This window comes from Python bivittatus, unplaced genomic scaffold (genome assembly GCF_059951505.1).
Source record: "Python bivittatus isolate LINGU-HERP-01145 unplaced genomic scaffold, Pbiv_v1 ctg000820_np1212, whole genome shotgun sequence".
Classification (NCBI taxonomy): Eukaryota; Metazoa; Chordata; class Lepidosauria; order Squamata; family Pythonidae; genus Python; species Python bivittatus.
Window position 1 is genome coordinate 728,399 of NW_028277107.1, and position 14,111 is coordinate 742,509.

Genomic DNA, 14,111 nt, shown 5'->3' on the forward strand with positions numbered 1-14,111 from the left:
TGTTCATGATGGCAGGATCGGTCAGGGTCTATTGTCCTTGATTGCCAGTCCCCCTCCGGCTGGGTTCGTTCCTCCCCGTTACGTGCAAGCCCGCGGGTTCTGTGCTGCGTTGCGATCTTGTTTCGCTGCCTGCGGCCCCGTTCATTGCTTGCTCGCGCCGTTATCAGTTTATAGTTAAAAGCTTCCGCTGCGGTTTTCCGGTTTGGCTGGGCGCAGGTGGCCCGTTAATTAGCGGCACTTTCAGTTCCTCTTTTCCCCGCTAGCTACCATCGGTGGATTCCGCGTGGTCTGGCTGCGAGCTTCCCTGAAGCCCTGTGCTGACCGAACCTGACACACGACACAGTTGGATCTGCAGCCCTCCTGCTATTTCTCCCACACCATTGCTTCCTCTGCCTGGAGCTACACACCTGAGGTAGGTGATTGATGAAGAGCTGATTAACAGGGCTACTGAGGCAACTGTGCTGCCAATGACTCTGCGATTATGGAGAATCCCAGACCAGGATGATCCTGCAGCCAAACTCAACCACCAGCCACTCACCATACCCAGCCACCCAGCAGATCACTCCTGGGGCACCAATCTTCACCACTCACCCAGACTGTTGCTGGTCCCACACTATCCTGGACTTTGGACCAAGGCAGCTCCAAGGGATTCCCCTCTCAACTCCAGCTAACAAAACTTCTGACTATTTTCATCATTGACATCCTTGCAGTCCAACACTAACCAGTCAGCCACAATTAACTTCAAAAGCAGAATGTCAAATATTGTTACTTGGGCTTACTAAATGATATTTTTGGAAAACAAATCTTTCTCTAACCTCAACCTGCTGTTAACTAGCCATATTTTTAAAGCGTGCATAAACTGCAATCCTCTTGTCACTATCGGTTCACCTGAAGCATGCACACTCGCCCACTTTTCTATACACTCAGCAGCAAAAAGATAAGAGAAAACATATTTATTCAAAAGTATTCATCCATTTCTATCTCTTAAAGAGATAATAGAGTTGAGAAAAAAAAAGAACTTGGTGCTTTTTAATTTTTTTCTAAAAGAATGTTGAAGTGTCAAATGCTGTTTTTTGGAATTAGTAACTGATATTTTGGAGAACCACCTACCGAAAATTGATTTTACTCTTATTTTGACATTACATGTACTTTTGTATTCAGGTCTGGTCTTAGGAAAATAATGTAGCATTTGGGGAAAAAGATGAAGCCTAGCAAGCCAGCACTGGAGGCCAAGATGGAGAAAACCTGCACAGCCACCATGTATTTCCCCTTGGTGCTCAGGTAGGTCGGCAAGAAGGAGACCCAGACACTGCAGAAGACCAGCATGCTGAAGGTGATCAGCTTGGCTTCATTGAAGGCCCCAGGCAGATTCCTGGCCAGGAAAGCCACTGTGAAGCAAATGATGGAGAGGAAGCCCATGTAGCCAAGAGCAATATAAAACATGGCAACAGATCCTTCATTGCATTGCAGGATGATCTCTCCAGACTGGGAGTGCATGTCAGAGTCAGGGAATGGGGGAGAAGTTCCCAGCCAGATGCTACAAATGACAACTTGGACCCCAGAGCAAGAAAGGATGATGGAATTGGCCAAGCTCTTCCCCAGCCATCTCTGTACTTTATTCCCTGGTTTTGTGGCCAAGAAGGCTAACACCACTGTGATCGTTTTGGCTAAGACTGAAGAAATGGCAGCTGAGAAGATGGTGCTGAAGGCTGTTTGTCGGAGAAGGCAGGTTGGTTTTGTTGGCCCGCCAATGAACAGGAAGGAGGTTAAGAAGGAAAGCAGGATGGAAACAAGGAGTACGTAAGAGATGTTGCGGTTGTTGGCTTTGACGATTGGTGTTTCCAGGAATTTAAGGAAGATTCCCAAGACAAAGCCTGTGGTTAAAGACAGGAACAAGGCAATGGAAGACAAGATGATTCCCACATTTTCCTTATAAGAAAGGTAGTTTTTAATCTTGGGAATACAGTGAACTCGACTGGTGTTTGGATGTTGATCTTCTGGACAGTTGGTGCATTTTTCTGCATCTGAAGAGAGCAAGAGTAAGATCTCCAATTAAGCATGTTCTTCAATCAAATGCATTGCTTGGGTGAAATTGTTGTTGGTATGAATAATTGTGGGTGGATAAAGTCAGCATGCTTCCTCATTTCTCTCCAGCTAGAAGTTCTTAATTTTACTTTTCTTTTTTTAATGTCACCATTTCATCAATGAACTTGTAGAGAGGAAGGAAGGAAGGAAGGAAGGAAGGAAGGAAGGAAGGAAGGAAGGAAGGAAGGAAGGAAGGAAGGAAGGAAGGAAGGAAGGAAGGCCCACCATTTACCATTCTCTTGGGAAACCTGAAGCCATTAATTTTGGCTGCCCATAGAAATGGTTCTATTGCAATTGCAAGAAGACCTGATCCTCTTGTAAGACCCAATGAATGTCGTTATGCCCTGCTACCCTGGAAATTGTGATTGTTCAGAGAAAAGAAGTAAATAGCAAACTGAAATATGAAGCATGTTTGTGCAAGATGAAGAGCAATGCCCAGTCCTCATTCTTCCAGTATCTTTTAATATCCTATCCCAGTTTAAGCTTCAAGCTTATTACTTAGATTTTAGTATGAAAAAAATTATACAAATTATAAGGATATGAATATTTAAAAAGCCAAGCTGAGAAATGCCTGTCAAATGTCCATTCGTAGCAAATGTAGTGGTATAGAGTCTTCTCAAATGTCTGTCCCTTTCCTCTGATGTCACCCACCTTCCATGGTGGAGATGGTTCCTTCTGCACAAGGAAGACAGTCGTAGCAGCAGACAGGTTGCCCTTCCCGAGCCACCTTCCTGAATCCAGAACGACAGTGTTCCACACACCTGGAAGGAGGCAGGGGCTGAGCAGAAAGAGGAAAAAAATCCAGAAAGTGAATCAAGAATTTATGTCCAGAAAAGGGTCAAAAGAGGAAGGGATTGGGGATCTCCGTTTCAAGGCCCAGTTAAAAAAAATAATAATAATGGAGCTCAACAAAGTGATTTGACTGAAAGTTACTTCCCTCTTTATCTCCTCTTCTAATTTTCCACAGAGTTAGGGTGGAAAAAAAATTCCACAATTTTTAGTTTAGAATCTAAATTTTCATACTAAATTACACAAGAGAAGGTTGGATGGATTGTTTGCTTCAGTGAGATGAATCACTTCACCGCATGGCTCAAATCTACATCCCTTTATAAAGGACTAATAAATACTTTATTTTCTTATGAGATATATAGCTTCCCACCTTATAGTCCATAACAATGTATCTCTGTATAGGTAGTCCTCAGTTAACAATGGTAATTGGGACCTGAATTTCTGTCACTTAACTTTGACTTTGACTTGTGGCAATCCAGTAGGAAAGCTTGCAAATTGTGATCACGTGACTGTGGGACACTGCAACAGTCAGAATCTCAAGGACCGGTCATAATTACCACTCATTCAACACTGTTGCAAGTTAGAATGGTCACTGAACAAGCTGTTGTTAAACAAGGACCACCTGCAATGGTATGTGGGAATGACCTTGGGAGATGGGAGGGAGAGCCACTGATGGGACAACCAGCAGGTAAAAGATGCCTCAGCCCACAGAAAGGGGGGATGGAAAAGTTTGAAAAGGGGCCCTCACTAGTTTTCCAGAAAGTAAAAGGAAAGGAGGGGAGAAATACTTTCAGTCTTGCAAGATTCAGTTAATGTAACCTTACAATAAAGATAGAGCTACTACTCCTGAATGTGCTTTTTGTCTGGACTACCTCACAGGGCTAACAATCCCACAGGAACAGTAAAAAACCATTAAAACCAGTATCTTGGAGGGGGGGGGGGGAACAACTCTGTTCAACTTTACTTGAATAATTAAGGATATGTTTCCTTTTAGATACCTGGACATCTAATCAAAGAAAATTTTGCCTTTCTTGGTGAACCTAGATGACCTTCATAGCTACTCCCTCCCCAAGGAGGGCAATCCTGTTGACAAGAGCTTCAGGGAGTGAAAGAAAGACTTTCCCCACCTGGTTCAGTTGTTCTATCTCTGTAGTAGCATTCTGGAGGATCCTCAGCTGGAAATCCAGGGATCGTTCTCTTTGTAGACTCCCAAATTTGACTCTACTAATGGATTTGATAGAATACACCCAGCTTACAATGTCCAACTCTGCTACCAGCTCTCCATTCTCACCCAAATATACCCCTTTCATGGAATTATTGTAAAACTGAGAATTTTGAAAGAAGGTATGAAGCTGGAATGGAAGAGAATATAAGTAAGTTTAGACAGGATTTACAAACTTCTAATACAAGACCTCTTCATTTCTGCTGTGGGTAGACTGAAGATTTCTTTCTGAACACCCAAAATGTGGCTTTCAGATCCATTTCCCAAGTTCTTTTGCAGAGAGGCTATAAAGAATTGAATTGCAATACCAATAATTTAACAATTTTAATATGTAAAACCACAAGTAATACTGTGAAATGGGACAGAGAGAAGCTTCAACCGGCTTTCAGGATTCTGTTCTTTTACCTATTTCCAATCCAGGAGCATTCCTGGAACCTCTTCAGGGTTGGTTTCTTGCCTGTCCTCCCTTGAGGGGCTGACACCAAGTGCCCCATGTTTCTCTCCCTCCCAACTTCTACTGAGAGAAAGTCAACGGGGACATTTGGACAATGAAGAGATGAAGATACTGTATTTGAAAAGAAATTTAAAAGGAAAATATGTTGTCAAAGTGGGGAAAGAAGTGAAGGAAATGAAAAAGGAAGAGAGATGGAAAGTTGGAATAAAATGTGTTTTTTATGCTCAGAATAAATTAATTTGTTAGAATAGCTGTCCAGTTCTTAGAATTGTAAAATTTATACTCAACTGCAGGAGAGATACCTGCCAGGCCTTCATCTGTGGGGCTTCAGTGTTCTTGCCCCCTTTGTTCCTTGTCCTTTTAGATCTGGATAAATAGGCTGCATGTAAGGCTCGGGCCACAGCCCAGATGGTGTTGTAAATGAAGTAGTTGTCCAGAGACAGGATCTGATCCACCTCTTCTTTCCTCAGAGCCTCCAGTTCTTGTCTCTCCCTGCACCGTCTCCAGACTTTCACAGAAAAGGCATCCTTGGGGTACAAACACATAAACGATTTCTCTGCCACATGTTTTATGACAGAGTAAAACTGCAGAGACAAATCATCATTTGCCATTTCATTTGTTTTCATAAGAAAGGAAAAAATGCTGTGGATGCTTTGAGTGACCCCCATCTCCTTCAAATAAAAGGATAAATCCCACAGGACTGTTGTCATCAGGACTTTTCCTATAACAGGTTCCTTAAAGTATTCAAGTACTTTATGTATAATCATTAACCCCATGGAGATTGAATGAGCCTCTGCAGCATAAAGAAAGACATTCACTTGTCTCCAATTTTGGTACGGAACAGGATCTATCACCACTTTCTCCATAACTGTGGAAAAGGCTTGTGATATAACTGGACAAATGCCATTCCTTATCAACATGGTTGTCAACATCCTCATGAACCTCTGCCCCTGGTCAGTGTCTGGAGCCAACAGACCCACCAAGGTCCACCTGAAATGGAGCAGCAGCTTGACCATCCCTGGGCACTGGACCCCTTCAGCAGGGAGAATTGGGTAGAAGAAAGGAAACCGAGTTTTATCCCTCAGAATCTGTGTAACAAAACTATAACTGATCTGAAAAGGAAAGAAGGAAGATGCTATTTTGACACCCGTAACATCCAAATAATAAGTCTCACTCCAATAAAGGGAGAAGCCATTCCATAGAAAGAAGGTTTCTCTACTTACTCAACATTTCACACATTGCTTCTCTCCCCATTTGCTTCTTGAGTAGGAAATTTTCCTGTATGCAGTAACTAGCAGGTCCCCCAACCTGGATTGAGGCCACGGTGGAGGGATCCCCTCCCATTGGATAATCTGAACAATTAATGCTACTATCTCCATGATCAAATGCTGCTCTTTATTTATAACTAAGGAGCTTTGATTGAAAGCTGCATGACTAAGATTGTCTCTCCAGCAAAGACCCACCTGGGGGATTTTGTAGCTGCCCAGCATGGTTGAAATCTGGATGGAGATGTCCGTCTCAGCCCCATCAAGAACAACCACTGTGTGTCTCCTCCTACCACAGCTATAGTTGGGAACATTGGCCTTCCCATCTGAAAGCAGGTCCATCAGAGCATCTGAAGTTGTTTGTGTGTTAAAATAGTTTTCATAGACATTGTAACCCAGAGTGATGTTGGGCAAGAGACGGGAATCCTGGTTGATCTCCTGGATGGCAAAAGGGAAGGATAACATCTTCCAGTATTCTGTTGATGCTATCCTGGAAGTATAAACGCATTAAAACATTTTATTCAACTTTTTTTTTTTTTTGCAATAATACTTCTAATCTATTGAAGGCCAAGAGTTCCTCTGAATGGATTACAGTATTCCTAAGAATATTAACATGTCCACACTCAGACACATACAGGCACATACATACAATTAGCAGCCGTGATTGTTAACAAAGCCAACATGTCATCAATTTCTGGACATGTTTTGATTTTGAAGTCCTTTGAGTGGAGACTTATCTTATATTTAAATCATTATACGATTTGGGTACCTGGCATCAATTGAAAATGGGACTCATACTTTTGGAAATTCAGTGACTAAATACATTCAGCTCTGTGATTCCTGAATACTATCAGTGAATTTTGGTCCAGAAAAAAGAATGTGGACATTATGTCATTTTCAACAAAAAGAAAAAATACAGCACTCCTGCATTTTTCTGTCCATCTTGACCTCTTTATGGGACACGGGAGGAGTAGAAAGGAGCAACCACTCTCTCTTCTTCATCCACAGTCCTGTGCTGTGCTCTGAGGATGTCAAGGAAATTGAGATGTGAATGAAAGATAGCAGAAGTAGGAGATCAAGAGGACAATGCCTTGTAAGATAGGAGGGTGGCTATAATGCAGTGCAGGAATATTGACCTACCACGATAATTGACTTGAAGGACTTGTGTGGAAACTTAACGGTCGAAACCTATTCCTGGTTGCAGAGATGATGCCACCAATTGAAAGGTCTCCTGGCCTGTAATGATTCTGTGGGTCCACCTCATCCCTCTTCAGAGTCAGGAGGCATTTGGCCTTGAGTGTCCCCCAGACTGCCTGGGGCCACAGAAGCAGCAGAAGCAACAACAACATGACTTATGTTCTTGAATGAGGCTCCAGCACTGTGTCAACTTTGAACAACGATCACAAAGAAAAGGTAGAAGAAACTAAAGTCCTCTTCTGAGGCAGAAGCTTGAGGGGCTTTCCTTAGCCAGACAATGAAGTCTTGCTGAGGCTCCACATCTCAAAGGGTGGGGACTAAACACAGCCCCGACTGCCCTTAAAGACACCCCCCAGGCTCTCTCTTTCTCCAGACCCTTTATGCACCCATGTCTGTCCAATGCCATGACCTCAGCCAACAAAGCTTTAGTGTGCTATTGAGGTGAAAACATGTTATTGACAACTTGCTGTCAAATCTTCTGAAAGTGTACAGAAAAATCTCTGGAGATTAAGCACCAAGAGAACAAATCAATTACTACAATTTGGATTATGGCAAGGAGGAGAGACACCACCTCTCTGAACTCAGAATGAGTCAACAGGCAGGTGCACAGACTGAGTGAGTGAGAGAGGAGAACTTGACCCCATACATCTCTAAGAAAATGTATGCATACAATCCATTAGCAGAAGAACTACTTTTCATGGGATTGAACAGTCACCTATCAATGTGGATTGTCAAGTTAGCCAAGGAGCTGCTGAGATGTTTGGGTGCTCTTCTGAATGCAGGCAGATATGGGAACCATGTTCCTATTCATTCATTCATTCATTCATTCATTCATTCATTCATTCATTCATTCATTCATTCATTCATTCATTCACCAAACCATACTACATGTCCTGAGAAGAGAACTTTTATTCATTATATTGATCAATAATTTGGCTTCAGGTTTTCTTATAATGTTATTCCCATCTTTTAGAACTATTGTTCTATATTGAGAAATCAAGTTTTTCTTTGCTTGTTTAGATGGAACTAAACCATATAGCATGTATTTATTACTTAAATACACCACTAGTCACAATTTTGGAAGAAGAAGGAGAAGGAGGAGGAGGAGGAAGAGGAGGAGGAGGAAGAGGAAGAGGAAGAGGAAGAGGAGGAGGAGGAGGAGAAGGAGAAGGAGAAGGAGAAGGAGAAGGAGAAGGAGAAGGAGAAGGAGAAGGAGAAGGAGAAGGAGAAGGAGAAGGAGAAGGAGAAGGAGAAGGAGAAGGAGTAGTTAATGCAGAGATAAAATAACAATAAGTGGGCAAAGAAGTTACCAAAGTTAGTAGACCTAGTAGTTAGAAGAGATCATTGCAATAATCCAAGCAGGAGGTGACTAACATGTAAGTGACTGTGAGCAGAGCCTCCTGATCCAGGAAGGGGTACAACTAGTACACAAGATGGATTTCTGCAATGTCTCTTCTAGAACTGGGAGTCATGAGTCCAGGAGGACCCCCAAATTGTATACCATTTTGGTCTGGGGGACTACTACACTGTTCAGAGGTATTGATGGAATGGCTCCAGAACCAGGCTGCCCCCAACCCAGAGATACTCAATTCTAGCTAGAGTTGAGATGCAACCTGCCATCTCCATCCAGACCCTCACAGTCTCCAGGCACTGAATAATCAACTCTGTGGCATCACTGCTATAGCCCAGGGTGGAGATGTACTACTGGGTGTCACAAGCATGCTAATCGTCTCACATGCTATGCAGATGGATTACTTCTCCCAGTGACTCCATATCTATGTTAGAAAGGAATGGAGAGAGAATCAAACTATCAAACCTCCATCCAAGGGCTGGGAGGTCATGGCCTTCATGGCAACCATAAGCTGGTCTCAGATAATGGAGGTGGTCCCACATTAGACCTCATCTTTGTCTTAGAGTAAATGTTTAAGTGTGTGCTTGAAATCAAGGAATAAAGAAATACCTCAAACAGAAGACTCGAGTCCTTCACTTTCCCTCCTGGGGCTCATTTCTAAGTGGTGGAGTGTCCCCAAGAACAACTATCTTGTTTGAGGATTGAGGAAAGGAATGGTGGAGCCATAACTGCTTTCTTAATTTCCAAAACTATTAGAATATGGTACTCAGACATTGGAAAATAGAAGAACCCCCACTCCTCTTCCTATTATTAATCATTATCATTCTATCTCTTTTATCTATCTCTTTTATCTGTCTGTTCATATCCCACATTATTCATTGACTTTGTAACGACCTCCCTTGAAAAACTATCAGATCAGGTTATTTACCCATCAGGAATATTCCTATTGGATCGAAAAGCTGGAGCATAGGAGTGAAAACAAAGTTCCGTATATAGATTACATTTTTACTTTTCTTGGATACTCCTTTGTATTCAGACCAGGCCTCAGGATGATAATGTAGCACTTGGGGATGAAAATGCAGCCCAGAAGTCCAGCACTGGAAACCAGGATAGAGAGGATCTGCACGGCCACCATGTTCTTCCCTTGATGCTTAGGTAGGTGGGCACAAAGGACACCCAGACATTGCAGAAGACCAGCATGCTGAAGGTGATCAGCTTGGCTTCACTAAAGGCCCCAGGGAGGTTCCTGGCCAAGAAAGCCACCATGAAGCAGATGGCAGCCAAGAAGCCCATGTAGCCAAGGGCAGAGTGAAACACGCCAATAAAGCCTTCATTACATTTCAGAACAATTTTTCCCAGCTGAGATTGCATGTCAGAATCAGGAAATGGGGACTCCCACCCAGACAAAGCAAATAATAAACCGGACACAGGAACAGCAAAGGATGATGGAATTCACCAAACCCGTTCCCAGCTATCTCCTCACTCTGTTCCATGGCTTTGTGGCCAGGAAGGCCAGCCCCACTGTGATTCTTTTGGTCAAGACTGAAGATACAGCAACTGAGAAGACGATGCTGAAGGCTCTCTGTCGGAGGAGGCAAGTGGCTCTCCTTAGCCAGCCAATGAAGAGGAAGGTGGTCAAGACGGAAAGCAGGAGGGAGATGAGGAGGAAGTAAGAGAGGTCCCGGTTGTTGGCTTTGACGATGGGAGTTTCTCTGTGTTTCACAAAGATTGCTAGTACAAATACAGTAGGTAACGACAAGAGAAGTGCAAGGGAAGCCAAGGTGGTCCCCAGATATTCATTGTAGGTCAGAAAGCCTATTTCCTTAGAGACACTTTTTTTCTACATATTTGTCTACTGTTCATTATCAGTTTTAGTCCTAGACACTGCAGAAGAGCAGCAGGCTGAAGGTGATCAGTTTGGCTTTGTTGAAGACCTTAAGGAGTTTCCTGGCCAGGAAAAGCACCACGAAACAAACAGTTCTACAAGTGCAACTCAGTTGTTACTCTTAAAAAAGCAATAATAGTTTTAAAGAAATGATTAATCTTTCTTCGAGGGAAGGGCTTTGGCTTATAAGATGGACATAATCAGTATAGCATATAATTATTCCCTAGTTATGACATTTATCATCCACCATTTTGGAGCATGAATGAACTTGGAAAACACTGACAAAGTATCTCGGATTCACTCCAAGGTGGACTCCAGAGTTGGAGCAGGTCCTATGGAGATGACTGGGGCTCAGTCTTGCTCAGTTATCTGGCAGAACTTTGGTCCCATTGGTCCTGATGAAGTGGACAAGGTTCTGAGCTCAGCCACCTGTGTATTAGATCCATGTTCCTCCTGGTTGGCTAAGGCCCCTTGGGTGGTGACAGGTGGTCAGGTTCTGGCAATTTGCCCTCTCCTCAAGAAGCCATCACTAGGTGCAAATGTACTAGACAATTTTTGTCCAGTTTCCAACTTGCCCTTTTAAGGAAGGCTGTAGAGAAGGTGCTTGTACACCAGCTTCAGAGAATCCTAGCAGAAGTGGATTATCTGGACCCCTTTCAGTCAGGTTTCAAGCCTGTGTATGGAACTGAAACAGCATTGATTACATCTGTCAATGAGCTCTGTGAATGGGGGTAGGGAATCAATTCTTCCTTTTCTTGAACTCTTGGAGGTTTACAATACCACCAATCATGGTACCTTTCCAGTTTGGCATCTTGCTATGTTGTCTGTCTTATTTCCTCCAGGGCAGTTCCAATCAGTGTTGATCAGGGGCAGAATTGCAGCCCTCAGCTTCTGCTGTGCAGGGTACCACAGGGTTCAGTTTTCTCTCTGATCCTGTTTAACATGTACATAAACCCGTTGGGTGAGGATATCCAATGGCATGGAGTGAGGTACCATCAGTACTAAGATGATACACAGATTTCATTTCCACCCCTGGCTGTTCACATGATGCCATCCTGTCTTAGTGTCAGATGTTACAGTATGTGTGGTTGGAAGGGAAACACAGCCCACTGCTCAACCCAAAGATGCTGATAATGACTCATAAAGTCCTTCATGACATGGGGCCAGCTTATTTGAGGGATCGCCTGTCCCCGAATATGTCCCAATAAGTGCCCCATGGCAAGGAAGGGATGATTTGAGTCCCATCTATTAGGGAATATCATCTGGAGGGCCCAGAAAGAGAGGATTTTCTCTTGTGGTACCACCCTTTGGAACGTCATCCCCAGAGGTTAAGTTGGCCCCGAGCCCACTGGCTATTCTCAAGGCCTTCAAGACCTGGTTTTATCATTGGGCTTGGGCATCCAGGTGTGGAGCAGAGGCGTGCAGTGGCTATATCAATTTGTTGGTGTTGGTTCTGTTTGATTTACCTTGGCTGTTGATTATGTGTGTTATTTTTGTAGTCATGTCTGTTATGATGTTGTTATCCACCCAGAGTCTAAAATCGAAACAAGAAATAAAGAAATAAATATGCGTTTCCATTCAATAAATGAGCAGCCACCCATTTCAGCAGGTCCTTGGCTAACTTGACAAATAGAGCCAAAGTCCACCACAAATCAAGACCAACTTCATTCGTACTTAGGTGGGACTGTTCACACCCTTACCAAAAACCTTTCTTGATACTTGATTGTATAAGGATGTTCTCTTGCAGAGGCTTGGGGCCAAATTCTCCCATCCTATCATTGGCTCACCTTCAAAGTTGGGAACCCATCTGTGACTTCCCCTTTCCATATCTGCCTGTTGACTCATTCAAACTTAAGAGAGGTGATCTCTCTCCTCCTGACAATGATCCAAATGACAGTGATTTACTCGTTCTCTTGGGGCTCAATCTCTAGAGACTTTTCTGCAAACCTTGAGAAAATTTGACAACAGATGTCAATAACAGGTTTTCACTTCAATACCAGACTATAGCCTTGTGGGGTGATGTCATGGCATTGGAAAATTGAGGGTGAATAAATGCTTCTGCAGAAAGAAAGAGCAAGGGGAGCTTTTTAGGGCAGCCGGGGGCCGTGTTTACTACTCTCCTTTCCAGATCTGAAGACTTGGCTGGAACCAGTCTGGATTAGGGTGAAGCTTCTGTCTTGGAAGAGGGCTTCTACATCTTCTTGATCTTTATTCACAGCAAGAACAGGGCTGGAGGCTCAGTCAGGAACACAAGTCATGTTGCTGCTTGTGCTGCTTCTGTGGCCCCAGGGAGTTTGTATGAAGCTCAAGGCCAAATGCCTTCTGACTCCAAAGAGAGATGGGGTGGACCCAAACAATCATTACAGACCAGGACAGATTTCCATTGGTAGCATAATCTCTGCAACCAAGGCTAAGTTTCAACCATTAAGCTTCAACAAAACGCCTTCAAATGAATTATTGTGGTACGTGAATCTGTCTGCATTGCATTACAGCCCCCATCCAGCCGTAGGAGCCTTTGTCACCTCGATCTCCTGCTTTTGGTATCTCTCATCTCACTTTCCTTGACATCCTCTGAGCAGAGCTAGACGGTGGATAAAGAGGGGGGTTGCTCCCTTCTACCCCTCCCTTGTCAACATGGACACAAAAATGCAGCAATGCTTTTTTTCCCTGCTTCGAAAATGAGATAAACTCCACATTTTTTTTTTTAATGAACAAAAACTCACTGATAATATGAAGGAATCACAGATAGGAATTTATTTAGTCACTGAATTTCCAAATGTGTACGATTGCCATTTGAAATCATGTCAGGTGTTGTAATCAGGTAATGATTTCAATGGAAGTTAAGTCTCCACTCAAGGACTTCAAAATCTAAACTTTCCAGAGACTGATAATATGCTGGCTTTGTTAACAGTCACAGCTGCTACTTGTATGTGTTTGTATGTGTGTGTCTGAGTGTGGAGATGTTGGTCTAAGTGGCCTTTCCAACTTTTGGACTCAATGATTCTATGTTTTATGTAGAAATATATTTATTTCCAACAATGAAGTTTCGCAGAAGTTAAGTTCTTTTCCGGTCACAAACTGGGATCATATCTTTGAATTTAATCTCATAATATCTATTAACATGCTGTAATGTTTTAATTATTTTTACGTCAATATTTTTCAGAATAGTGTAATCCATTCAGAAAGAGACTTGGACTTGGGTAACTTAGAAATATCATTGTAGAAAAAGGTTAAATAAAATGCTCTTTTTATTGATTACATTCTCATATATCGATACTTGCAGGATAGCATCAACAGAAGATTGGAAAATGCTCTCCTTCCTTTTTGCCATCCAGGAGATCAACCAGGATTCCCATCTCTTGCCCAACATCACTCTGGGTTACAATGTCTATGAAAATTACTTCAGTGCACAAATGGCTTCAGATGCTCTGCTGGACCTGCTTTCAGACGGGGAGGCCAATGTCCCCAACTACAGCTGTGGAAGGCAGAGAAACACAGTGGCTGTTCTCGAAGGGGCCGAAACGGATATCTCCATCCTCATTTCTACCATGTTGGGTACCTACAAAGTCCCTCAGGTGTGTCTTTCCTGGGAAGATACTTTTTAGTGATGCAACTTTCAATCTGAGCTCCTCTTTTGTTAGGGAAAACAGGAGATTTATTCTGGAAGTGATAGGCATTGAGGATGAAAGTTCAGGTTATCCAAAGGAAGGGGAGATTTGGAGCAGATGTATTCCCTCTACAATAGTCCCAGTCCAGATTGGGGGACCTTCTAGTTCCTGGAGTTCGGAAAATTCTCCACTGAAGGAGCAAATAAGAAGGAACGCAATACCTGAATCAATCCCTTCATTCAGGCCAGAATTGTT

General features: G+C 43.0%; 1 protein-coding gene across 1 annotated transcript; it reads right to left on the minus strand.

Moving 5' to 3' along the window:
• Positions 1 to 1,128: 1,128 nt before the first annotated feature.
• LOC148214028 (vomeronasal type-2 receptor 26-like) lies at positions 1,129 to 6,280 on the minus strand. The gene is made up of 5 exons (XM_088128869.1): positions 6,014 to 6,280; positions 4,853 to 5,077; positions 4,002 to 4,199; positions 2,737 to 2,863; positions 1,129 to 2,024 (listed from the first exon to the last, which is right to left on the minus strand). The coding sequence occupies exons 1-5, from the start codon at positions 6,278 to 6,280 to the stop codon at positions 1,129 to 1,131; spliced, it is 1,713 nt and encodes a 570-aa protein (XP_087984995.1).
• Between the last annotated feature and the right edge of the window lie 7,831 nt (positions 6,281 to 14,111).

Coding starts and splice junctions, on each gene's coding strand:
- LOC148214028 (XM_088128869.1), bottom strand. CDS start 6,280: ATGTTATCCTTCCCTTTTGCCATCCAGGAGATCAACCAGGATTCCCGT. Junction 4,200..4,852: donor CACAGATGAAGGCCTGGCAG/GTATCTCTCCTG, acceptor CAAAATTCTCAG/TTTTACAATAATTCCATGAA. Junction 2,025..2,736: donor AACCATCTCCACCATGGAAG/GTGGGTGACATC, acceptor TGCTCTCTTCAG/ATGCAGAAAAATGCACCAAC.